The sequence below is a fragment of the Telmatherina bonti genome, assembly GCF_933228915.1.
Source record: "Telmatherina bonti genome assembly, chromosome: 2".
In the NCBI taxonomy this organism is placed as follows: Eukaryota; Metazoa; Chordata; class Actinopteri; order Atheriniformes; family Telmatherinidae; genus Telmatherina; species Telmatherina bonti.
In genome coordinates, this window is record NC_136620.1 from 37,939,798 (window position 1) to 37,966,405 (window position 26,608).

The 26,608-nt window shown below is 39.7% G+C and overlaps 2 protein-coding genes across 2 annotated transcripts in view; both read left to right on the forward strand.

Moving 5' to 3' along the window:
• The window catches only part of btbd11b (BTB (POZ) domain containing 11b), a gene marked incomplete at its 5' end in the record, with an annotated part of 94,770 nt that extends 83,960 nt beyond the window's left edge, over positions 1–10,810 (forward strand). Inside the window, 11 exons of the mRNA XM_079254565.1 lie at positions 1,029–1,130; positions 2,079–2,172; positions 2,456–2,591; positions 5,410–5,630; positions 5,755–5,933; positions 7,760–7,865; positions 9,163–9,265; positions 9,634–9,715; positions 9,838–9,906; positions 10,228–10,341; positions 10,497–10,810. Coding sequence (XP_079110691.1) covers positions 1,029–1,130; positions 2,079–2,172; positions 2,456–2,591; positions 5,410–5,630; positions 5,755–5,933; positions 7,760–7,865; positions 9,163–9,265; positions 9,634–9,715; positions 9,838–9,906; positions 10,228–10,341; positions 10,497–10,706 — 1,416 coding nt within the window. The 3' untranslated portion in view covers positions 10,707–10,810. The remainder of the gene's footprint in view (positions 1–1,028; positions 1,131–2,078; positions 2,173–2,455; positions 2,592–5,409; positions 5,631–5,754; positions 5,934–7,759; positions 7,866–9,162; positions 9,266–9,633; positions 9,716–9,837; positions 9,907–10,227; positions 10,342–10,496) is intronic.
• Positions 10,811–17,620: 6,810 nt separating this feature from the next.
• Positions 17,621–22,527, forward strand: mlc1 (modulator of VRAC current 1; the record flags this gene model as incomplete). Its single annotated transcript, XM_079258220.1, has 12 exons — positions 17,621–17,757; positions 18,010–18,288; positions 18,692–18,781; positions 18,953–19,006; positions 19,102–19,203; positions 19,299–19,400; positions 19,537–19,608; positions 19,700–19,816; positions 19,916–19,972; positions 21,713–21,835; positions 21,968–22,129; positions 22,447–22,527. The coding sequence occupies exons 2-12, from the start codon at positions 18,028–18,030 to the stop codon at positions 22,525–22,527; spliced, it is 1,221 nt and encodes a 406-aa protein (XP_079114346.1). The 5' UTR covers positions 17,621–17,757; positions 18,010–18,027.
• Positions 22,528–26,608: the final 4,081 nt, after the last annotated feature.

A 26,608-nucleotide genomic window follows, 5' to 3' on the forward strand; every position in this document is an offset into this window, starting at 1 on the left:
AACAGCCCTCCATAGAAACAGGCTTGCACAATGAGACACATTCAGCGACGCGTATCTGTCTCCATATTTCACTCGCTCTATTACAGGCTTTCTCATGGATGTCCAAGCAAAAATGGTATTAAATTTGGTATCAAATTGAATCTCACCTGAAACTGAACACAGCTGACCGTGTGAGCCACAACATATTTAGTTTGGGAAATCACTGGTGAAACCAAACGGTGTCAAGGAGCAAGAGAAAGAGCTCGAGGTTTACATGGAAACCATGAGCTTACATGGAAAATAGCACACTTGTATCCATGGAGGACCCACCAGGCAAAGCCAAACACTACATACGGTCCCTGCTCCATCTGAAAATAGCTGTGGAAATGTAGACGTTACTGAGGACATCCTGGCCTGATTTCATTTCTCACTCACAGTTTACAGCAGACGCAACAACAAACACAAACCATCATTTCTGTATCACACACTCGTCCTCACTTAACTTTCCTCTAAATGTTGCATATTTGAGCGTAATTTATTGGAACCTGGTGGGTACAACAAAGTGTCGCTGCTCCGTGCCAGTTTATCAAGCGTTACCGAACAGTTTTATCTGCATGTGTCTCATCTGCATCCCAGTTTCTTTCTTCCCAACGCAGCCCGAGGAAAGAGAAATGTGCCGTTGTGCTTTGTTCATGCGGCTGTCTGAACTATGTCACGCTTTCATTTAATCAGGCTGATCAGAGATGAGCCTCAGAGCTGTCGGGTCAGAGCTCAGTCACAGAAACTCACAGTGGATCTCAGCTAAAGCATTAGAACAAGGCTAAACTACATACATCAATCCATCATGTTCATTAGAAGTTAACGAGGGGACAGTATGACCTCTGCGCCTCAGGGTTGTCATGTCGAGCTTCCTGTCCCCCTCTGTCCTCCCCACGGCTGCTTGTCTTGTGCTGTGTTGGCCATGTAGTTGTTTTAATGGCTTGATATCTCTCTCCCTCACCTTTCTCCCTCCTACCTACCCATCCCACCCACCTGTGTCCCTTCCCCAGGTGCCAAACACAGTGCACAAGCACCCCTCAGTCTTTCCCGAAACGCGGCAGGCGACGCCCCTCACTTTCGCTGTGTTTCACGGACATGTGCCTGTGGTGCAGGTAGTGACATCCTTGCTCACCTCTAACTCTCTCATCATGACCTCTCGTTGTGCTTCAGCTCATGGTTGGTCTCCATCGTCATTTTTTGTCATCAGAGTTTTCTCCCTTCTCTCTTTTTTGCATTTCTAATTATGACTATGAGGATCATTTTGCAGTGGTTTAAAACTTGAGCTCTTTTTGCATTTAAATAGGACATTTGTTCCTTTACTCCAGGCCAGAAATTGGCTTAGTCCAGTCAGTTTGGGCTTTTTGTTTAGCAAATGGATCAGACTCCATTTAGCAAGAGGAAAGTGGAAACTCAGCCTAATTGGTATTGAGCTCATTTGACTAACTCAGTTTGCCCTCTGTGTGACGTTTCCATTGGATTTTAAATCATTAAATTCCAATGGAAAATATTTAAGCCATGTGACATAGTAACTTAATCTTTGTGGGTATCAGATAAAAGAAACAATTAAGTTAAAAATGATTATATTCTATAATACATTTTCATTATACAGCAATTATTAATCTTTTTCCAAGACTTTAACTTGAAATGCAAATTTAATTTTACATCATGAAATGACAATGGTGTCAGAAACTTGTTCAGGTTCCTCTTGGTTGTAGAGTTCCATTATGATCATTAATTATTAATATCTTTTGGCTTATTTTATAAGAAGTTTTACACAAAGTTAAGATGAGAGGATGTCCTGGAGAAGCAGTTCAGTCTCAGGGATAATTGGAATTTCTGAATTTATTCTTTGGGATAAATTGGAAGCAGGAGAGTAGGAAAACACTTCAAGACTAAACTTTAATGGCTCATTACATTTCTAGAGATTCGATCCCGTGCTGCAAGTGAGAAATGAAAACTTTGTTGAGCCTTTGCTGACAAGATGTGATGAGTTTCTATCTGAGACTGTGTTTGTCTTCCTCTCGCTCTCCTGTCTCGCTCACCTGTGTGACCTCCTGCAGCTGCTCCTGGATGCTAAAGCAAACGTGGAAGGTTCTCTGCAGGATGGGATGGAGAATTACACAGAGACCCCTCTGCAGCTGGCTGCTGCTGCAGGTACACACTCACAGCATCCTCTTTGACTCCTGTCCAGATGTAATGTGTCACGCTGACAACAGCAGCCGGCCATCTATAAACAGCCAATGACAACACCTTCCTTTCGGCATGATCAATGGCTAGGATATCGCATTAGAGGCTTATTTATCCTGGAAGACGGAGAAATAAAGACAAATGAAGGAATAACTGCAGAGAAATTGATAAAATGTGTGCTTCTCTCATCTGTCTCTTTCTGGTTTAATCTTCCTCTGAAGTCAGCCAGCGTTGTTTCTTTTGCTTTTAGGTAACTTTGAGCTGGTGAATTTACTGCTGGAACGGGGCGCCGACCCCATGGTGGGAACCATGTACCGTAACGGCATTTCTACTGCGCCGCAGGGAGACATGAACTCCTACAGCCTGGCAGCCGCTCACGGGCACAGGTGGCTAAAACACCAACTCATTCAGTCGTCACACTCACAAGTAAACAACAAGAAGACACACAAGCTCGCTCAGCTCAGTGTGTGTGCAGCATGTAATCACATTTAGCCACAAACTAAAGAAAGTGTGTGTATTAAACTATTTCAGACCAAAACGACACAGCCTGGCTAAAGACTTGCTGAGCAAACACAACAGTTTCTCTAAACAGAGAACTGTTGTGGTTCACCCTGTTTACCACTAATTTGTAAACAAACAGCATCATTCTTTGTATTGCTTCTGTTTTCAGGCCGAGCTACACACACACATATAACATGTTTGCTTGCTAAATTATCCTTCTCTGTGGCCCTAAAGGACTCTAGCAAATGAAGTTTGCGCTTGCAAATTAACAAAGATCTATCAACGTTGTCACTTCATTTGGTACGAAATTACATTTTTTTCTCCAGTAACCTTCCTAATTCTTCACAAATAAAAACTTGGGGAATAAAATTTTTTATTTGTTGTGCATCTTCAGTGATTATTTTATCAATTGATTATTTTCACCAATGACATTTATTCCATCAGCTAAACTAAAGTAAGTTTCTCCCATTTATTACCAGTTGCTGGAAAGCTGGATTAAACACCTTTACAACAAGGACGCTCGTACAGATTGTGCATTTTTTTGATGATCCTTGCGGCTAAACATGGGGCCGGTGCGCCTAAAAAGTCCCCGTCGGTTTTCTCCTGCTGGTACTCCTGGTGCTGCCAGATGTTACAGATGTCTGACTGGGTGCCTGGTTTGTGGCTGATTGACAGGCAGACGCATCAGAATAAGATTCTGGAGCCAGTGGCTCCTTCACAGATCCAGAATCATCAGGTTACCTCCAGAATTTCGAAGGACAGAGATTTTATGGCGTGCCAGGAGTCCAGACCTCAACCGAGCTGAAAAGTTGTGGAATGGCCTTGACATGCTGTATGAGCCAACACAACCACCCTGGTTGACCTTCCACAGCTCCTGGCTGAGGAATGGGAACCCATCCCACACCAGAACATGATCAGCCTGGTAACCAGCATGAGGAAGATGAGGAAGAGGTGCCAAGCTGTTGTGGCTGTGAATGACTTGTCCACATGATACCGATGTATTTGACAGTGTAATGAAGGAAGCATATAAATAACCAATAGCTGTCATTCAGCCCACCAAGCATGAAGGAATACCAGCAGGAGAAATACTGTGTGGAATTTCAGCACAGAAGCACAGTCCTTATACATTACACCTGCTTGTAAAGGTGGACAATCAGGCTCTCCAAGAAACAATGACAACACTAATCAGGCACAGCTTACCATATTTATTCACTGACTTTAAATTTCCCATCATTTAAGCCAAATCAATGAGTTCAACATATGAACTGAGCAGGACTCAGAGCGAAGACTTCTGCCAACATCATCTAGTGACAACCACAGAACTTATCTCTACAGACCTGCTTTTCATCGACAGCTGTAAGAGTTAAATGTCTGTAACAGTACCTACTTTCATTTTCATTTCCTGTCATTTTATTTTTTATTTCATTCAAAACAACATAAGAATAAATACAAAATAAGACTGCCAATTAAATACGGCTTGAATAAAAAGGAGCAGAAAGAAGAGCAATCTTATGATTCTTCAGCGTACATACATTTGTAATGCATAAATTCTGAGTTTTCTTTTTTCATACGCATACAACTTGTTGTAAATTTAAAACATTATTGTGAACTTCATTCCAGTAAAACTGTGAAGTTTTCTAAAATGCATCAAAACACAGAATATCTGTGTTAGTTTATGGATGTTTGAGTCTTTATGTAGCAGACGTTGATACTCTCATCAGCTTCCTTGTATTTAAAAAGCAAACAGATGTTGCTAGTAGCATTTAAATAAATAAATAAAAATGTTGTGTTAAACTAAATATCCTCAGAATTTTGTTAAATGACCCTTTAAGTAAATTCTTTATTGATTTGAGAACTAAAGATGAAAAGTCCAGTTCCTTAAAACTAATCCGTTCCTGCTGAATGCAACATGTTAGCTGCTCCAGCGTCGCTGGATGTCCTTTCTGATTCACACACAGACACACACACTCTTTGTGTGAAGCTGTGCTATTAGATGTACATCAAAATGAGGTCTGGCATTGTTCTGCTGAAATAAACATGTACTTCCAACATTCACCTCTGCAGCAGCGAGACCGATGCAAGTCACTCATTTGTGCACCGTTGCGCCTCCATCCCATCACTAATGCTGCCGTTTGTACTGATGGGATTTTTCTAATCGATGTCTTGTACATTTTTCCCTCCAAAATGCTGAGCTTGTTTTCAAACAACACAGCTGCATTTTAGTGCAAAGTCTTTTCATGGCATCCTCCTTTCACGCACCAGCAGAGGTGGACTGTGTCCTGTAGCAGCAGCTTTCATTGGTGTTCCCAGCATTGTATTGATCACAGTGGCTCAAGGGTCACATTCATCCAACAGTATGGTCTTTAGATAGTGAGGTTTTCCCAGACTCCCTGAACAGTGGATACAGAAAGTTATTTGCCATTTTGCAAAAGAAAGTGTCACTTTTAATAGTTTAATGACTTATTTGACACCATTGCAGATTTTTTGCAAAGTTGCAGCTGTATTGGACTTCCAGTAACGGCTATAACTCTACCGTATGACTTTGGAGCGCTTCCATTTCTTTATTGCAAAGCACCATTTGGGATATTAGAACGAAGACTCGAGGTCATTTTTGATGAAGAGCATTTTAACGAGGTTAAAATCTTTGCAGATGAATGAAACGATATTTTACTTTTCTGTTTCTGTGCTTTTTTTTTCTTGTAGAAATGTTTTCCGAAAGCTGTTGTCCCATACAGAGAAAGGGAAAGCGGATGTGTTGTCCCTGGAAGAGATTTTGGCCGAAGGTTCGGAGCTGGAAGGAAGAAGTCCATCTCAGATGGACTTAATTCGAACTGGAAAGGCCAAATTTAAGGCCCTTAAAGAAGCCATGTACCACAGCGCCGAACACGGGCATGTAGACATCACCATCGACATACGGAGCCTTGGTGGGTTTTAAGTAGAACACGTCTGTTTTCTGCTGCATCTCATTCTGTGCAACATTCACACTTTCTGTCTGCAGGCTTTTCATTTTCAAAGTGTCGTGTGTTTATCTGTGGATCTGATTCCCAGGGGTCCCGTGGACTTTGCACACTTGGCTGGAGTCTCTGCGTACATGCTTCCATCAGCACCGCCGACCTCTGATCCAGGGCCTTCTGAAAGAGTTCAGCTGCATCGAGGAAGAGGAGTACACGGAGGAGCTCATCACGCATGGCCTCCCTCTCATGTTCCAGATCCTCAGGGCCAGCAAGGTACTGAGCAATCTGCAGTAGGCATCATTGCAAAGAGGATACCTCTGGAGCAGAAACGCTTTGAAAGCAGCAGTATAATGTCTGTGTATAAAGTTTAAATGATGGTTTACGTCTTCTGTTTACTGAGATTCTGCATCATTATGTTGGTCAGATAATCAGCTTCACAGAGACTGGAAGCACCTCAAAGACCTTCTCAGTATCAATTATCTGAAATGATGAGTTATGATAAACCTCCAGTCTTCTTCGTTTGAACTAATTAAAATAAAGTCATGTCTCAATACTTAAACTCGTGATACTCGTACATATTTGATCATTACTGTCTTGAGAAAGACAAAATTCTCTCACCAGCTTTTCACAGACATGTCAGCATACAGCCTCAGGAGAGAATGAATATCATTTTACTTCTCTGGGTTTATTTATCCAGTCATGATTTAAAAAGAAGAATAAGATCATCATGTCCTTAACAGGTCTAAAAGTAAAGTGCATAAACTTTCTAATGAAAAACAATACATGACATGCTAGAATGTGTCATTATTTATGAAAACTAAGCCAACACGGAGAAACAACTATCTTCCTTTAAGCAACAGCTACCGCCATTCTTTCACTCATTTTCTATCCAGCTCAGTCTAAGTCAGGGTCACGGGGAAGCTGGACTCTATCCCAGAAAGAAGCAGGTGAGAGGCAGGACACACTCTGGACAGGTTGCCAGTCCATCACAAGGCAATTTGATGTTTTTACCTGTGCTAAATGACAACGCAATGCTCGTGAATGGTAAACATAATGCTTAGTTTATGAGATTATTCATATACTGTCCTCCCAGAATAGCCATAAAAACATTCAGCGGGACTGGAATCAAAGATCACAGAGTCTGTTGGCTTCCTCTTTCAGGCTTTATGCTCCCACTATGCCTTCATGATACCAACAAACATTTTTAACAACAAAACAAGGTTTGCTGCAGGCCCAAAGTAATAGTAAATCTGCCCCCTGGATTTCAGAAGATAGCAGCAGTGGCAGTCCGTGTCTGATGTCTGGACTGATGGATGGCTGCTGCCACTGACCCTCATCCCTGTTAGGGCCTCAGGGGCCCCTTAATGTGTGCCTTACAATGAGGAGCAGAGACATCAAGGTGTCGGTCATCAATCTTTTCTGGTCTTCTTCATCTATCTATCCATCTATCCATCCATCCATCTATCTATCTATCTATCTATCTATCTATCTATCTATCTATCTATCTATCTAGATGCTGGAATAAGTGGCTGATAATGGATATTTGCTGCCGTCACGCTTCAGTGGCAACAAGCAGCCCAGCTCCTCATGTGGGGCTTGTACTCTAATGCGCCACTACATAAACACTCAAAAACAACCTTGTAATCTCTCACACACTTGGAAAATTGGGAATAAAAAAAAAGTAAGATCTTGTTTTCTCTGATCTTTCTGCATCTCTCACACTTCTTCAGCTGCTTGAGTTGTTGCTCTGCTTCCATCATGGGCTATTAAGGAAATATGGATACAAGAAACAAGTCTAATGTTCCTCTGATCACCTCTTTAAAAGGTGATGCGTCACCTTTTAAAGAGGTGACGCATCAATGACTGTGAGTTTGGAGGCAGTAGCTGCTGTAACAAGATGAATGCCGCAGAGGTTCAGGCCCTTACTGTCCTGATATTGATTTTGTGAAGGAAAGATGAGCTGTGCATTATGTTTGCTTTCTTTCATAACATGGGCTCATTCTGTATGCAATATTCGCACCTTCTTTATGCATGACTTTACAGCCACAGCTGTACAGCTCTTTTCACCCGCCATCTTTACTCCGCTTGTGTGTTATCAGAATGAAGTGATCAGCCAGCAACTTTCTGCGATTTTCACCCAGTGTTATGGCCCTTACCCCATCCCCAAACTATCAGAGATCAAGAGGAAGCAGTCCTCACGTCTGGGTCAGTAACTGTCTTCATCATGTCATTTTGTTTACTGTAAACACACAGAGTGAAAGTGAAACATCAGAAGAGCGTAAACATACTCTACATAATTTTAAGTCACCTCTTACAGTTATTCTCAGTTGCTTTGGTGCTTTTCTCACAACATTTGGACAATAGTTTAGTGTGTTTCTCAAAACAGTAAGTACAACCTGCAGAACCTGGTGGATAAACTGCAAAAACGGGTCACTTGCTAGAAATAAACAATCATTCCCGAAAAACAAGTATTTAAAGTGTGTTCATGAAACTGTCAGAGCATCAAAATGAGAAGTTACCACTGAGTACTAACAAGGTACTTCAATGTATCAGTCATGTTTTCACTGTGATTTTCTGATCTATGAGTGGTTTTGAATACAAAATGGTTCAGATCTTGGAGATACGACCTGAAAATGCTCCAGACAGCACAACACACTGGATATACATTCATCTGAACACAACAGTAAAGTTACATCTTACTGTTTTTAGAAGTAAGAATACATTTGATTCACATTTTACTTCATCATATAGTTACCTACTCACAGCATAATGCAGAAAAAGACCATACTTCACTCACTTCTATAGAACAAACCTAAAGTGTCAACCCTGTGTCACAACTGTAAACAGTACTGAATGTAACTGAACATATTACATCACTCTTGTATAAAAATCATATTATATATATATATATATATAGAAGAATAAAAGAGTCAATCAATAAATAACTAGTATGCATCAAGGGGCTTCCTGTAAAGTATGCAGGACATTTCGATATTTAGTTTAACTCTTGTATGTCATGTATCAAGCTACAAAACTGAATAATCTGCAGTTCTAAGTAACGTACATTTTCATTAACATGACCAAAGCAAACCATAAAAAAATTAAAACACAGAGAATTGTAAGAATACAAATGCTACATGTCCAAAAGCATCTGCAGTTTGATCAGTGCAATGCGAAATGCTGTTCTGGCGTGCAGAAAGGACATGAGAGTGGCATTTCTGATGTCCTTTTTGCTCATCAGAATAGCATTTGTCTCATGTGAAGGAAGGACTTATTGCTGTGTAGTTTGAACTGATAGTTATGAGAATGTTAATTCTGTTGTGAGAAAAGCACCAAAGCGCCTGAGGAAAGCTTTAATAATACTTTAATTACAGTGTTCAGATCGCCATCTAGTGTTAGAAAACTGTAACAGACGTTGCAGCTGAAATGTCCAGTGTGAGTTGTGAAGCTAAGACATACACATTAGATGGTTTTGGTTTTAAACTAATTAATTATCTTTCAGATCCTCACTTCCTGAATAATAAAGAGATGTCTGATGTGACCTTTTTGGTGGAAGGGAAACCTTTTTATGCCCACAAAGTCCTGCTCTTCACAGCATCCAACAGGTACTTTACTGTCAAATCATTTTTCATTATAAATCTGAGTGGTAATTTTTGCTAAATAACAATTTGATGAGTCTTTAATGACTCCCTGCTTAGCCTTTTCCAACACAACAATTAAAATGTGTCAAAATTTCCCTCTGAGATGAATTTCTTCAGTTACCAAATTATTGCAGTGCTGTACTGAAATCTGCTCAGTATTGTGCATTTTAATTTGTTGATCTCCACCCCCCCTCCCACATGTCCTTATTTCACCTGTACTATAAATCTAGCAATAACAAGGTTGAACAGAAAGTACACATAACTAATCTTTTCTGACATTATTTCTCAGCAGAAAAGTCCATTTATTTCTTTTTGTCCTTCTGATTCTCAAGGTTCAAATCTCTTCTAGCAAACAGACCTTGTGGGGAGAACACATGCATTGAAATCAGCAATGTCAAATATCACATCTTCCAGGTAACAAAAGTACAAACATGAAAGAATTTCCTGATGCACTTCAGCCACATATTTGCACTACTTCCTTGTGGCACGTGTCTCTCTGTATGGGAGCTGCGCATCACGTTTCTTCTTCTTTTCAGCTGGTCATGCAGTATCTGTACTGTGGCGGCACAGACGCTCTGCACATCAGGAACACTGATATCATGGAGGTAAATTTATTACAAATGTCCCGTGCAATCCTACAACATTTATTACATTCTACAAAATATCAGGTTGTTCTCGCTGAAAGCATTTTACTTCCGCAATGGTTTCAATTTTTTTTTTTAATAAAGTGATCATCAGGATTGATAGGAGCTAAATTTAAATGCAAATTAGGGGTAAATTTATTTGTTTATGCAACATAAAATGTAAAAAGAAAAGATGGGTATTTTAACTCGTGCAATTCTCAAAAAAGTACTAATAAAAACAATATGCAAACAACTGTATTTTCAGTAAAGGTTATTCTAATATGAATTGTGTTGCTTTTCTAGCTCTTGTCTGCAGCCAAGTTCTTCCAGCTGGAAGCTTTGCAGAGGCACTGTGAGATTATCTGCTCCAAGAACATCAACACAGAAACTTGTGTTGAGATCTACAACCATACCAAGGTACTTAAAAAGATTCAACACATACATATAGATTTTTTAAAAACAAAATTAAAGCTAATGAATGAGAAAATGTCTGGGGTTTTTTTTTCTAAATAAAAAGAAGTTAAAGTGCGCAAATCTGAAAGATTCCATCACTTCCACCAATTTCTTCACAGTTTCTAGATGCTACAGACTTAGCATCCTATATAGAGGGCTACTTCCTGAAGAACATGGTAATCTTGATTGAGTTGGAGCCATTCAAACAGTTGCTGTATGATGCACCGCCGGAAAGCCCCGGCTGTGACATCCTGCAAGCCCTGGAGAAAACCCTGGCCATTCGCATCCAATCCATCCACCTGTCCTCCTCCAAGGGATCCATTGTGTGAACCCCTGACCTTCCTGAACCCAGGAACAGAGCTTTTTCATTAGAGGGAGATCGGAGACACAACACTGTAATAACAAGCATCTGAGTGATGGATCATTTCCAGATCAAGAGGAAAATGGGAATTATGGGCTGGCCATGTTGCAAATTTTGTCTCTGTGAAACTCATTAATTGCTAATATGCTTCTTGTTATCTTAGCACAGATGGTTACAAGTCTGTCTGTCTGCCTTGTTGATATATGTCTACTAACACAACTGTCATATGGTAGCTGTATTATGGATCAACTTGCCAATAACATATATTGCTGTAACAATGTCCCTTGTCCAACAAAGAATTTCTCAGTTGAGTAGTAGGCTACACTTGTATTGGACTAAATAGAGTCCATTGCAACAGAGGCATAGTAAAAGAGTTCTGACTTTAACAACACAAATGTGAGAGCTCCCAACTACATGGTTTAATAAGCAAACTCAAAATAATGTGATAAGCCATCGGTGGATATGAGGCGCAACCACTGTCTCATGTTGTGATTACTTGCGGAAACATTTGGACTTGTACAGATGAGGCAATTTGTACTTTGTCAGTCAGATCTTTGCTGATTACTCCTAAAGCCAAACTGTAATGTGACTGAAGCACGCGACTTTGACAACTTGGTGGGAAAGAGGACTTTTACTTCCTCCACTGCTATGTAAATTTTGTTTATAAAGAAAAACAGAGATATTGATAATGTAAGTTAATGTATATATCCACATATTTTTCTCATGTGTCTCAATGTTGGATATTGTTGTAAAAACAGAAAAGCTCATCTTATAAATGTCTATGTTTAAATGTTGCATGTCAGAGAGATTGCTTGTGTTTTTTCTGTTTGACTTGTTGAGAATTATGTTAAGGAGCTGCTTTCACACTTGAGAATATTTGTTTTGTTATTGGCATGGCTCAGGATTAATGCGTCACAGTTAAATGGTGTCTTTATTTTGTTTCTGAAAGGCTTGATGCCTGTTTAGTCCTGAACTGGGAACATTATGCTAGCAGCTGTTTTCCAGAGGTTGTGAAATATGTGTGACTTGAGCTTTCCTCTATAAAGATTACAACTGTATGAAGACTCTGAATTTTCTTTTACCTTTGTTTGACTATCAAAAACTGTAGACTGAAATAATTCTGTTTGATTTGACACTTTTAGAGCCGTTTTCATTTCTGGGTTCTGTGCAGCAGAAGGTTAGATCTCAGCTGGTCGGTGGTTTAGTTGGCACCCAGCTGTGAACATTGTCTACATAGATACCCATGTGTTTAATCAGTTCATTGTTATATGATTCCTGAATTTCAACATTAGCAATAGGCTAGCTACTTTATTAGCACTAACATACTTGTTCAAATGGAACTCCCTAGATGAGTTATTGTAAAGTGCACGTCTCTTGTTTGCATAAACTACAATGGTTTCTGACTTTGGTTTTATCATTTTTAAATAAAATTAATCATATTTTGTTTTTCTCAAAAACTAAATATAGCTAGCATTACATCGGAGCTAGCTAGCTAGCTAACTTGTTACTAAGCTTACATGTTGAGGGCCTTGAGGCCAAAATAACCCCTAAAAGATGGACTAGTTTGGGTCTGCACACTATAGAAGTAAAATGCCTTTGTTTACTGTAAGACTCATGAGCATTTTGCAAAGGTAAATTGACATGGTTGGTGTAACTCTGAAAAGATATTTAGCTTCATGTGTGATATAAAGTGGTGGGTTAATACAGAAAAGCTATCACTTCCATTAAACATACAAGTCAATGCCCATCTTATCCCATTAGCAAATATAGATTAATATGTAATCCTAAATTCTAATTTATTAACAAATTAAGAATGAAACCTAAAGCAAAACCAAAATGAGCCAAACAAACGGTAAAGGACAAAGACCTGGTAGAATTTCTGCTGCTTGTAGTAAGAATGAGTAGCTGTCAGTGAGAATCTTTAAGCAGAAAAATTATCTCAGTTTTCTCATTTTTTAAAATTTATTTAGATTAATCAGATCTCCTTTTCACTACACGCCCTACATTGGCTGTTTGAATTAAAAGCCAAGTAGAAAAAGCAGCATCAGCAGCAACAGTGTCAGTGCGACTGATTGAGTCGGGGCAACGATCAAGAGACAGACTATTTTTTTTCACCTGACATTGTCTTCATCGACTTACTGAGATATTGAGATGCAAGCATGCACACCAACCCAGCTCACATCACAGAGCAACATGGAGACAGTTACAGCTACTGTGAGATAAGAGACTTCAACTGTTTTCTGATTACTCAGCAGTGCTCTGCAAAACAGTATGTTCAGTCAAATTCAACTGCGGAAGGTAGAAATGTTTACTTAAGAGGAAACGTTGAAGTGTGGAGACGAACTGGACAAGAGTTCACAGCTGACAGAGGTCGATGAATGTAAAGAAGAATCTTACATTCATCCTACTTCTTTGTTTATTTTCTCATTCTTTTGCATTTTCATTTGATGTTTTATGGCACTCTTTGATTCTACATGCATCTAAATACTGTTGACTCAGCTACTGTCTCTCTTTTCCAAGCTGCATGCAAAAGATATTTATTTCTTCTGATTAAATAAAGGCACAAAAGGCAGACAGGTAACTAAAGTGGGGTCCAATATACTGCCCATTTTATGTACAATTTAATTCAATTCTATTTTTTTCATTAAATACTTCAACAAATAAGGAATTTGTACCAGTATTGATGAATAAAGTAACATATTATTTATTAAATGGACAACATTTTTAATAAGCTATCACAAACACATTGGTATTTGCCTGATTTTACCTTTAGCAAATTACAAATAGGTGATTTGTTGCCATATGAACAATTTATCCATTTGTTTTTGTTAAATTAAGAACTGCACAGTTAAAAAAAAAAAAAAAAAAAGCAAATTGTACAAAATCAATAAGAACGATAAATAAACCCAGTCAAATTTACAGTCATCTCAAATGTGCTTAGCATTTAAATCACAGTCTTAACATCTCACCCATATATTATACTTGTTTAACTCTTGGGTTTATCTGGACACTGACAGGTTTCTAAAGCACCTTACAGATGCAACTGATTTCAAACAATTGCTTAAAAATTAGAAACTAGAGTTGATTTTAGCATAAAAATATTTTCCCTTCTTCGCTTTCCTTATGTAAAGCATCAGTACATGGTTGTAAATTCCACTGAAGAGGCTCTCCAGTTAAGCTGTGATAAACAAAGCCGAATGCAGCTTGTCAGTCATTTCTCGTTGTCTTTCCATGTTCCAGTTCTCAGTGTCTCTGGTCCAGAATGACAGAGGGGGCATGAATAAGCAGGAAAGATATCCCACATCCAACCAGCACAAGGGAACAGTGTGCCTGGACTGACCTCTGGGTCATGTGCTGCAGAACGTGTCAACATGTCAAGAGATAGTTTGCAAAATGTAGAGTCGGCCTTGCCAGCTACAACAAAAACAGTGGTTAAAAAAACATGCAGTGCATTTGTGGAGTGTAGTTATTAGTCTGAAAGATTTTAACCACTGACATTTGCCTCAAATTGACCCAAAATGCATTTTGTGGTCCTTTGCAATAAAAGGTTTCATTTTAGCTGTCATGAATGTTTTATCTGACTCACCTGTCCCTCTCCAACACAGGGTTTGCTTGTGCTCTTATTTGAAACCAGCATCCCAAACATCAAAGACACAACCAGTCTGACACAACAGAGATGAAAACAATCAGTTCTGCTCTTTTTAGATCTATAACATCATCTCTCATTTTGTTTAATCCAACAAGCACTAAAATCCTTTTATTTGATCAAATAATAAGCAAAAACACCAGTAGGAAAAGGGAAAACCATGCAGAAAACCTGTGTAGAGGTTAATTCTACAATCCTTTACAAACAGCATAAAATAATTTTGTAAATATAATTCTTTAATTAATACTTCAATTAAAGCAAATAGTCCTTCTGGTGATAAAAAAAAAAAATGTATCTCCTCTCCCGCACAGTTCTCCTGACTATTTCCCTCATCTTTAGGTTACAGGTCACTATTAGTATTTATCTGGGATTATAGCTGCAACTTGCTTTAGCTATTTTAGTTAGGAGTTTGTACATTTTGGGAGCTTTCTTTTGGAGTATTGTAGTTTAATAATCTGAATATATGCAAAATTTCAGATTATCTTTACAGGCCTGTTTTCTCAGCCTGACCAACCTGTGGCTTAAACAGCATGCATGCTTATTTTACAGCAGGACAAAAGGTGAATTAAACAGCAAAGTAAAAGGTTTTGTATGTTTGCGTATGATGAAAGTGGTGCACAGTTTTGTAAATTGTCGTTAAACTTTGTGCTTTCTTTTTAAAATCCTGCTACGTTTGTGAGAAGAATGCATTTGTGGGTTGAACAGCAGGGCTGAGTATGTGGGCTGCACATTTATTGGATGACTGAAGTCTGAAGAAAGCAAACATAAATAATGACAGTTTAACATTTAATTTAGCCTGCTGGTACCAGACATCTCGTGGGTGGGGAAATGACAAATAAATATGTATTTCAAATTTTCCTCCTAATTTCCTACACGGAAAGATGAGAGTCTGGACATGTGAATGATGTGGATCTTTCTAAACTAAACTTATTTGGAAATGGTTTTTTCAGAGCAGTCACAAATGCTATTTTTTTCTTACACCAGTAGAAAATGACACTGATCCTGTTACAGGTGCAGCAGTCCACTGGAAATCTTTTTTAAAAGAAAATAATGATAATAATAATAATAAGAAGAAATCTGTTTTAGGCTAAACTTGCAGGATTAAAGGGGTTTGCAAACAGACACAGCAGGACTGAACTCTTTCCTCCTAGATGACGATGCTAGCCTCCTCAGATGAGGACGAACAGAGACTGCATCGCCTGGAGAGGAGAGGATGAGTAGCCTGCCTGCGATTCTGACTGCAGCTCAACCAAACACCTGCAGGATTCGCTTCGACTTGCTGTTGGTGCAAAAGAGACCAACACAACCATGATGGCTGACTGTTTCTTACAGAATGGGATGGAATCCCACCTCAGCGTGTGGCCAAGCTGGGTTTAAGCATGAAGAGAAGCTGTCAGGCTGTTGTGGCTGCTTATGGTTCTTCCACGTACAACTGAGGCCCCTGTTTGTTAAATTAATCAATTATCAGACTTTAAACAAGCAATCCTTTAAGCAACATGAAACAGGAATCAATATGAGAAAAAGCTGTCTGGCATTGGGTGCAACCCTCAGACTTATACCAAGCTCATCCTACAGTTGTTGTTTTTTTTTTTTCCTACAAACATAAACTATTTACTAAGGAAATAAACAGGTTTTCCAGCAGTATGAGATCTATTGTCATGTTGTATTTTTACAAAAAAAATTTTTTTCCTAATTCTCTGGCTAAGTTAAGTGAAGTTATCCATCCCTCTAAGGCTCTAGATTTCTTAATTATGTGAGATCACCAAGCATCTGAGAAAATAAAGCTGATCTAACAGAATGGCCTCCATACAAATGAAAGGGAAAATATCTGGACTTAAAGAATTCCCCTTAGAGGGACGGAAGGAGGGAAATGAACGGGGGAAGCCTCCTTTCCAATCTGCTCTTGTGCATGCAGTGTAAAAGCAGATCAGTGAAAACAATGTGTGTGGTCACTGTGCTCTGCAGCTGCTGTCAATAAGACGCTGCAGAAGAGAATTCCTCTCCCACTTCCCTGACAGCCGTGTGGTGCATTGATTTAAAACGACTGTTGAAGCATTCACAGCACAATCAGAAGCTGTTTGGTTTTATTCTTTTTGCAGGAGGCTTTTAAACAGCCAGATGGATGTGACTGATATTCCTTTCCCTCATGAGGCATAAATGTCACCAGCACAACACTCAAGACTTGCTTGTCTTTGAGATTTTTATTGATAATCATGAAACTGGATATTGTCCTAATCGAGTCATGATGTTATTGTATTAGCATAATCAGTGTGCCACAGATTCCCCTTAATGCTCTGAGACTGTTGCTAAATTCCTGCCTCTCTCTGAGCGTGCATGGTATTTGCAACTGAGAGACGCTGTGACAGTAGTTGTTAAGGAGTCGCCATGGTTACAGCCGCCCAGGAACAATGGTGAACTGGGAATGCTTTGCTGTGTTAAAGGGTGAAAGGAATCCTGAGGTTCACATACATGTAGATTGCTCGTATCCAGACAGGATAAATGCACAGCCCCAAAGCATGGTCATCCAGCAGGACTTCCTCCTGGACGAGGCGTTAAGAGATTTTTATTCGAGGCAGAAATGATCTATCATCAGATTAACTGTGTCAGACAAAAGACCATGTGATGAAGCCATGAAAATGTCTCTGCTGCCTCTTTTTCTAAAGCACTGCTGGGCATCTTAATTAAGTGAGCTGTGAACTGCAAGTAAAGCACTAAAGTGTCACCAGTGGAAGCTGTGAGTGGGGGGGCTACACAAGGGGACAAACGCAAACTATCTGACGCAGCGCCTGATGGGATTTATATGAAATCCTTATTTCTATGAGCTGGAAACATTCTGTGTTGCTCTGCTCAGTTCTGAAGGGCTATTGTTCAGTTTTCTGAGTAGGTTGATGTGCATGTGTGAGTGTGAGTGTGAGTGTGTGTGTGTGTGTGTGTGTGTGTGTGTGTGTGTGTGTGTGTGTGTGTGTGTGTAGAGCAGAATGGGGGAGGTTGGGGGTGGTAGAAAAGAGGGTGTTTGCCCTACTAACTCTGCCCCCAGCGCGAGCCCCTTCATCCTCCCCTTGTTGTCATGCACAGGCGCTCTCCCTTTGGCACAGAGGAGGCTGGCAGCACAAGAGCCATGTGTTTTGGTTCCACGCTTTGAAGGGCTCGAAAAAGTTTTCAGGGCTGCTTCTGAGAAACATCACATAACAGAGAGAGAGAGAGAGAGAGAGAGAAAGAGAGAAAAGAGGGTGAAGAACAAGTACAAGTGTGTAGGAAAGAGATGGGGAGCAGAAGCTGCAGAGATTAATAATCTGTCTTGCATGTGTTGTTTTGGAAGCAGTTGTTTTATACACCTTTACCGGACAACAGCCGAGGAGATTCACAACAACATGTGAGTCTGTGTGTGTGTGTGTGTGTGTGTGTGATCCTGAAAATGTGGAAAAGAAAAAGCAGAAGCAGGTTTTGTTTTTGTGGGGTGTGTTTTATGTGATATGGCATGATTAGTAGCATGCATCTTCACAGTCGAACCTTTTTTACACAGTTTTTAATCTTTGTTTTGAAATAAATTCCCTGGAGCTTCACAATAAAATGCTGACTTTATTGCGTGTTTTAAGCTAAAGTTACATTTTCTTTCTTTTTGAAGTTGACCAGCAGCTGTTTCATGATGCAGCGTGAGGAGCTGTCAGCCAGAGAGGAGTTCACCTACAGCCACATGCCCACTTTGGAAAGAAGCAATGGGACGCTGGGCCGCCGGGGTGACAGGGGAGCGGAGAGAAGGCCAGACAGGGGGGAGAGAGACAGGCCTGAGCGGGACAGCTACACAGTGGACGTGAGGGCCAGTGACCTGCAGCTGGCCCAGCCGGAGCCTTTAAAGCACCCCTGCTTCAGCTACAGGGCCTGGCTCTACAGTGTCCTCATCGGGGTGAGGCATTAAATGGTCATGGAGCGTAACAAAGGAGGCGCAGAGCAGGACTGTAGTTTTCAGTCCAACACAGAAAAATTTACAGGTTGGGATGAATCTTTTTCTGACATGAGAACATCCCAAGCTAGAAATTTGAAGTGAAATGTGGCGACAGACAGTCCTGATTTGTGCCTCTTCATTAAGCTAAAAAACACAAGTCTTTGACTGATAATTAAAGCTTTTTTCAAACGTCATGAATTTCTTTATGATTTTAGAGGTCATGACTGATTTTTCCTGAACTTTCTGCACGTGGGAGGGAAGTTTTGCTTTTTTCTACCTGTTGATCGCATGAACGTCTGTAAATATATGCATGCATGTTGCCATGTGTGTGTGTGTGTGTGTGTGTATGTGTGTGTGTCCTCAGGGAAGTCTCCTTATTGCATCGGGTTTCTCTCTGTACCTGGGAAATGTGTTTCCTACTGCCATGGACTACCTGCGCTGTGCAGCAGGCTCCGTGAGTGACCATCAACAAATCACAGTTACCTTTGTGTTAAAAAATTCCTTTTTTTTTCTCTACATGTAAGAGCACATTGACATCATTTCAATTAGACCATCTTAGCTAAATGTGGGCTGTGGATCTGGATCTGGATCAGTTCTGCATCTTATTTCTTGATGTTCTCCACAGGGCATTCCTGCAGCTGTAGTTAGCTTTGCTATCGCCAAGAACAGACACGTAGCAGTGAGTAAACACCAAAAGCAAGAGATGTTTTACATGACGTGTAAAATTACGGCCCTCCGGAAGAGGTAGTAATATTGCTTTCATGTTTTTAACAGGTGTCAGATTTCCAGGTGGTCTATGTCTCAACGTTTGCGGTGACGACCACCTGCCTGGTGTGGTTTGGTTGTAAACTGGTCTTGAATCCCTCTGCTGTCAATGTAAATTTCTCCGAGTTAATACAATGCAGAAACGTTTCCTGTTTCTTGTTGCTTCAGTAATCTTGTCCCTCTTCCTCCTCCTTACCTGTTTTTAGATCAACTTTAACCTCATTTTGATGATTTTGCTGGAGGTGTTGATGGCCAGCACCGTCATCCTGTCAGCTCGCTCTGCAGAAGACTGCTGCTGCCACAGGAAGGTGTGTGTGTGTGTGTGTGTGTGTGTGTGTGATTGATTGCTTTTTTTCCTCATCTTGATGCTTCCTCGCTCTTACTCTCCATGTTGCTTTCATTCTTCCACCCTAACCCCTCTCAATCCTGCTGTCTCTCTTCCAGTCTGTGATGTATGACAGGCCTGTGGCTGTTAAACCTGCAGTGTTTCCTACTCGACTCCTGAAGGCGTATTCTGTGAGTAGAACTTTCCAGCTTTGTTGCATTTGATATGGCTCTCCCTTCTCAATGTGCCTGCTGTTGAATTGCTGACAAATGTCCCTAAAAGGTGATCGAAGTAATCGTGGGAATCTCTGCTGTCTTTGGAGGCATCATTGCGCTCAACATGGACGCCTTGCTGCCAGGCCCCTACTTGTCGGTCACATTTTTCTGGATCCTCGTGGCTGTAAGTCATTCATTCTTGTACTGATTCACATGACATGTCATGAGATGCCATCAGTTGATGGAATAATAATAAAAAACCTTTTATTTAAACCCTTTACAGTGTTTTCCCAGCGCTATTGCCAGTCACGTTGTGTCAGAATACCCCAACAAATGTCTGGTGAGTACAAAAGACTGTTTCAGTTTTTAATCCTTTAAGGTCATTTGAGGTCCTGGTCTATAATTTGGTAGAGGTAGATTTGTAATGATTTTGATGAATATCTTTAAAAACTGTGGAAGTAAACCTGTCTAACCCAAACTAAGTGTTTGTTATAACACTGCTGTTTCAAATTTGGATCATTTTACTGTTGTTACTTTTTTATTAACGTCTTCTTTTTAACATCTCAAATATTTGCTAAAAAACATTTATTCTGTTTATTCTTGTCCAAAAAAATTGAAAGAACAGAGAAACATTTTTCTCTGGCCTTTTTGTTAATGTGAACGTTAAAGGGTTAAATGAAACATTGTTTATGTAGTGTTCTTCTAGTTGTATTTGCCACTCAAAGTGGTCTAGTCTTTAAACTGCAAGGAACATTCACACACCCATATAGCAATATTTTATCTAGACAGCTTTTCTTTAGTTCACAGAGAGTTTTTTTTTCCATTATACACACACTCCTGAATGCATCGTGGACATCACGTGGCATAAAAAACGTCATACGGACGTGACAAGCCACCAATCAAAACCTCGTCTCTCGCTGACCACCTATCCAAAGCAAACAATAAAGAATGGCACATCTGGTCAAAATGCTAATTTCTTTGAGTTTTTGATCTTACCACAACCAAAAGTTAGAAACATGTTATTTCTAAAGCAACATATTGACTCGTTTTGTTGTTTTTTTTACAGTTTTAAGACAGCAGAGATGGATGGAGTAGTGATCCTAAATCCTCCAGGGCCGGCGTCCTGCAGGCTCTCCACATGTCCCCGCTGAAACACACCTGGCTTAAATCTGTGTCTTCAGCAGACGTGTAGATCTGGTCTGAGTCAGGTGTGTTCCTGCAGGGCACAGGCTCTCAAGGATCCCTGGTGTAATTGTTGTTGTTGAAAGTTTAATCTCCACTGGCAGTTTGTTCCACATGTTTGCAGCCAACGGTTGCTTCTTTGTGTTTAGTCTGGTTTCTGGTCTGGACTCTGGTCTAGTCTCTGGTCTAGTCTCTGCTGTTGACTCTGGTCTAGTCTCTGTTCTGATCTCTGGTCTGGACTTCATCAGTCTGCAGGACTTATTAACAGATTTAATCAGTTGTTTTGTGGAAATGAGCCAGTTTCAGATGCTGTTTTTGTGTTGAGCATGGTGAAGGTTTTTCCCTCCATAATGGCCATAGCTGTGTAGGAGGGATTGCATACCACCACTCCAGTGTACACAATATTCCTGGGATTTCGCTTTCTATCAGGGGTTTTGATGATCTTTTTCTACCAATTGAAATAAAATATTTTGTTTTGTTTTATTCTTCCATAAGTCAAAGTGACCTCTGATATTTCATCCAGCTACGTGCTAACTGCATAACAGTCTGAGGAAAATGCTTCTGTATGGCGGCTTCCTGCGTTGCATCACTTCATTTATCTCTCACAGCTCTTTCTCTCTGAATCAGATTATGATTAGAAATATGTCTATGAAACTCTGAAAACTGTATTACTTGATATCTTTAATAATAACTGTGAAGCTAACTCAAACCAATGAGGCACCTAAATCGTTATATAATGCACCTTTTCATTTTTCAGTCTCGTGGTTACAAAGCTAAATATAAAACACAGAAATGGATCAAACTATGTTTTCTGAAGTATAATCTTATGTCTTCAATCTTTGAAGTTTGTTGTTGTTTTTCATTTCCTCTTTTTTCTCTATCTTCTGGCGTTTCCCAGGTGGAGGTGCTCATCGCTATCAGCAGCATGACGTCCCCCCTCCTCTTTTCGGCCTCCGGCTTCCTTTCTTGCAGTGTGATCAGCTTCATTGAAATTTTTCTTTATGATGTGCCCACATCCAAGGTGAATAAATGAGGTGAAAGCGTGTGCAGATCTCTAAATCCAATCGTGACTTCCAGTCAGCTGTGAAGCAAACGGGCAGTTCTAAAAAGCAGTAGAAGTGACTCACTGTATGCATGCGTGTGTGTGTCACAGCAATCCTACGACATCCTGCTGTTAATTCTGATGGTGCTGCTGCTGGTGCAGGCAGTTCTGACTTCAGCCACTGTGGTGCACTGTGCCACATACAAGAGCCAGCTCCGCATGGGAGCCCCGGAGTATGACGACAGCATGCAAGCGACAACCCATTACAGTGAGGTATGGCAGGCATAAACATGGACTGGAGGCACAAAAGTCTAGAGAAAAACACATAAATATGTCCTAAAAGACATCAATATGTCTTATTCTCTGAGTATTTTCTTCATTTTCTACATGAAACACAAGTAAATTCAGTCATATGACACATGCATTTCATTTCCAGATGTTTAAATGACATTTAAGTTACGACAACATGAAATGTAATGAGCTAGTTATGCATGCAAAAGGGAAACTGCTGCTCATGCTCACACATGAATAATAAACGTCATGTTTGTCGTCCTTTCATCTCTGTCCTCCTTCCTGTTTGACTCCATCAGCAGCAAGCATCCAATGGAACGCTGCAGGATTTTGACAAGGACAGAGCCTGGAAGGCCGTTGTGGTGCAAATGGCTCAATGAGCAGGTCAGCTGCATGCACAGGAGTTTGGTCAGGAGTGGAAAAGAGAAGAAAAGAAAGCTCTGCAAACTGTTAGCACTGAGACAAGAGTTATGCACAAAGACCAGAGGCAAGGAGTGAGGAAAATGGATCCTAAAGACAAGAACAAAGAATAAAAAGCAAACAAAATAAAAGGAATGATGAAAGAACTGCATTTGCTTTTCACGCTGATTTTTGCATAGATAAAGCTCTGACAGCTTTGCTTTCTGTCATAACTGCATGCTAACTACAGGAAAGAGAATCTTTTTCATAGTGATATTTATGTACAAAAAGTATAAAGAGGAAGCAAGCGAGGCAGTTATACAAAACTGAGTCTAAAATTAGAGCTTAGAGTATCTTTTTCTGCACCATAAATACAAGACGAGACTCATTGTGGATTTAATGGAAGCTGTGGTATCGTTAGTAATATTGTATTGTAAAAGTAAACTGCAGTTCCTTGTAAAATAATGAAAATGAAAGTTTTCTACACATATAAAGTGTTAAAAATTGTAGTTTTTTTTCATAGTAAAAGTTATGTCAGCACTTTTGATTGTGTTCTGACCACCTTGTGCCTTAGTGGTTTGTTCTAGTTGTGACACTTTATTACAGGAGATTGATTTGTTTCAGCAACTATTGACAAAAACAATCATAACTCATTTCATGTTTTGTTGTAATAAAATCAAATGTTATCAGCTGAATGTGAAAGTGTGTTTCTTCCTATTTATTATTACTGACATAACAACAAAATAAGGTAAGACATAAGTGTGGCAGCATTTGACTGAGACATTTCTGTTATTTATTTATTTCATTTGCTCATATAACAACATGACAAAACGACTGGGGGATTTTTATCTGCATGCGATTTGCTGTAAAACTCACCTCTTGCTTCTTGTTTGGAAATTCGAGCCATGTTCTCATTACTGCCTCGCTCTAACGTCGAGTATCAACTGTCTTCATTTCCATCTTCTGTTCATTCACTCCCCATCCCCCCCAAATGCCTTCATCTTGTGTTAGACACTAAACCTTGCAGTTTCTTATCAACAAGGAGTCATTTCTCCTCCTGATAACCTGTAATAATAAAGCCCAAAACCTGTAAAATGTTATGTGAACTCTGCCATTCAAAGGTTTGGGCACCCCTGGTTAAATAGTTACTGTGAATATTATAAAGTGAACAAGCAACAACTTGGAGATAACAGTGATGTCAGAAGTAAAGATGTACTGTTTGTTTCTGTTGTTAGAGATGTAAAGTACCCAAAAAGAGGTGGATAAATAAGGAAAAGAGCCTCCAGCCACATTCTAAGGCAGGAGTCGGCAACTCCGGTTTCTTAAGTGCCAAAGTCCTGTAAATGTTAGTAGTTTCCCTGCTGCAACACACCTGATTCAAATTAATGGCCAATTAGCAAAATTGTGCAGAGTTTGATGTCAAGCTCTGCACAAGTCTGCTAATTAGGTCTGATGTGTGCCTGGTGAGTTATAGTAGAGAAACTCCTAACATTTGCAGGACTTTGGCACTTGAGGACCGGAGTTGCTTACCCCTGTTCTAAGGTCTTCTGCAGGGTCAGAACCTCCTCCAACACATGTCTACAGAGGGTTTTCATACAGTTCTGCATCTCTTCATACAAATTATTTGGTTTTCTTACTTGCATTGCTCTCTGAGGTCCATCCAGATGTTTTCAGACATGTTGGTGACTCTGACACTGCAAAACCACTGGCTTACAGATAACACGGACATTTACTTTCATTATCATTACAAAGATTTGCAGTATTAATTATCAAATTTCTTAAAATATTTCATTTTGTTTCCTTCACTAAAATGCATCATTTTATCTGTTAATGTGTGTTCCACAAGTCAGAACATTAAACTTTTACCACCTTTTAATGCTGTTGTTTCTTCTCTCAAGACTTCTAAGATGTCCTGGCCAAAATGTTGAAGTATATTTTACCTTTTTTTTTTTAAATTTGCAATCACATTTGAAGACATACAGGGGGGTTTTATGTTGCAAAATGCATGGACAACACTGGAAGAAATGAGATGTTAAAGGTAGCGCATGTTGATATGTCCTGAAATAAAGCAGCATTACAAACATTTATAACCTTAAGCTCAGTGTTCATGATTTATTTTGATGGTACAGTGACATTCATTATGCACATTCCTGAAGCAGCTCACAACTTTCGTGATTTGCTTTACGGAATCGTGTCACACAATCACAACTACATATCAGCACATTAGACATTTTAAACACCCCACAGTTTACTCAGTAAAGGAACACAAGAGGACATTTTTGAAGGAAGGGAAGAGAAGAAAGAAATGAGCGGGATGAGGTGTGCTCTCCCTTTAGGCAGAATGGATCTGTCATGGTGTAGACCATGCCTCCTGGTGAGTAGGTGAACCAGAATGGTGAGTGTCCAAATACCTTTATAGAGCAGGTGAAATGGCTTGTACCATGTGGAGAGACCTTGAAGGGGTGTTTCCTGTTCATGTTAATGTGACTGATCTTTATTGAATAATTTATGTTTATATGTATATATTGAGCCATGTTGAAATGTTTATAGCCTTGGCTAAATTTTACTGGCATGTTGACGTACGTAGTATAGTTTGTATCTAGGCATTGTATTAATTGTAAAGTGAATGTCAATTAATGTTGGTTTGTCTTGTAGGAGGGGCCTCCAGTATAAAGCTGGAGGAGAAGCTTCAGGCACGAGAGAGCATTTTTGCTGTGATTGAGCAGCCATTGAATATTGCTTGTCTAACTGCTAGCTGGTGCATGGCTGACTCATGCGTTTTATTTTTGTAACTAATAAAGACAAGACAAAGTTGAAGAGCTGAGCTTCTGCTATTTTCTCCCACCACTATAGCCAACCTCACAGGATCAGTTTAGGCAAGCTGTGTTTTATCAGGCCATGGTTGCATGGGATGGATTACCAGGATTTCTCTTACTGTAAAATAATACAAAATGTTTTCAAAAGAAACTTTTGTAGAGCGTAAATAATATTGAAGTATGTCTAACTAGTTTAAAAGAGATTTTGTTTTGTAATTGACCATAAATAGTGTTTTTGTTGGGTTTTTTGTATTGAGCAGTTGTATTTTATGTTCTGTTTGTGTATTTATGTATGATTGTGTGTGTGTGTGTGTGTGTGTGTGTGTGTGATGTGTAAAACTGTCCACAAATTTTTAAATGTAATACAGAGGAGAACCCAGGAAGAATAGCTACTGATGTTTAAGTTGCTGAAGGGGCTCTTAATAATAAATGAAATGAAAGAAAGATGATGACAGAATGAGACGAGAGTCAGCACTGGGTTGATTTTTGCTTGCTAGAGAGATCTCAGAGACGAGACAGGATGCAAGCTGGATGGTAAATTAGCTGTTTTAGAGGAGGAGTGTGAAAAGTTTAGTCGTGCCTCTTTAACGCTAATATCACAGATGTGGAAAAGAGCTTTACTCAGGACGCTCTGACAACCTCTTCCATCACAGAGCCTGTGTTTTGGATTATCATCTATGTTACTGTGCAAATAACAAATGTCTCCATGGTGGTCAATCTCAGATGCATCCAAGCTAACAAGACTTCGGGACAAGCTTAACATGCAGCCTCTTTATTGCATAGTAAAGTTTTGAGTGACATCCCTGAATTTAGGAGCATAATGTTGAGCTCGACATCAGTTTCTCAGACTAATCCTCTTCTTCATGTGGTTGTGACAAGTGATGAATCAGATTTCTTGAATCAATGCAACATGGGGTCCAAACTGGCTTGTGTTGTTGTTTACAAACTGAAATTCCTCAATACTGATTGTTTTATGTAATACACAGTGGAAGGAGAAATATGCAAATCCCTTCAAATCATCAGATTTCTGTAGTTTCCAACACACTGTTGACAAGCTGATATCCACAGAAAAGCTTTGGTGTTGCAGGTTTAAAATGCAGTCGAGGTAAATATGAAAAAAATGCAGATTTTTTTTTCTATTTGCATTTGAAATATATGCAGCTTTCATCACAAACATTTGAGGCTACATTTAGTGACACAGATGAGATGTTTTTCTCTGCTATGGCTGTTCCATTAGGGTGTACCT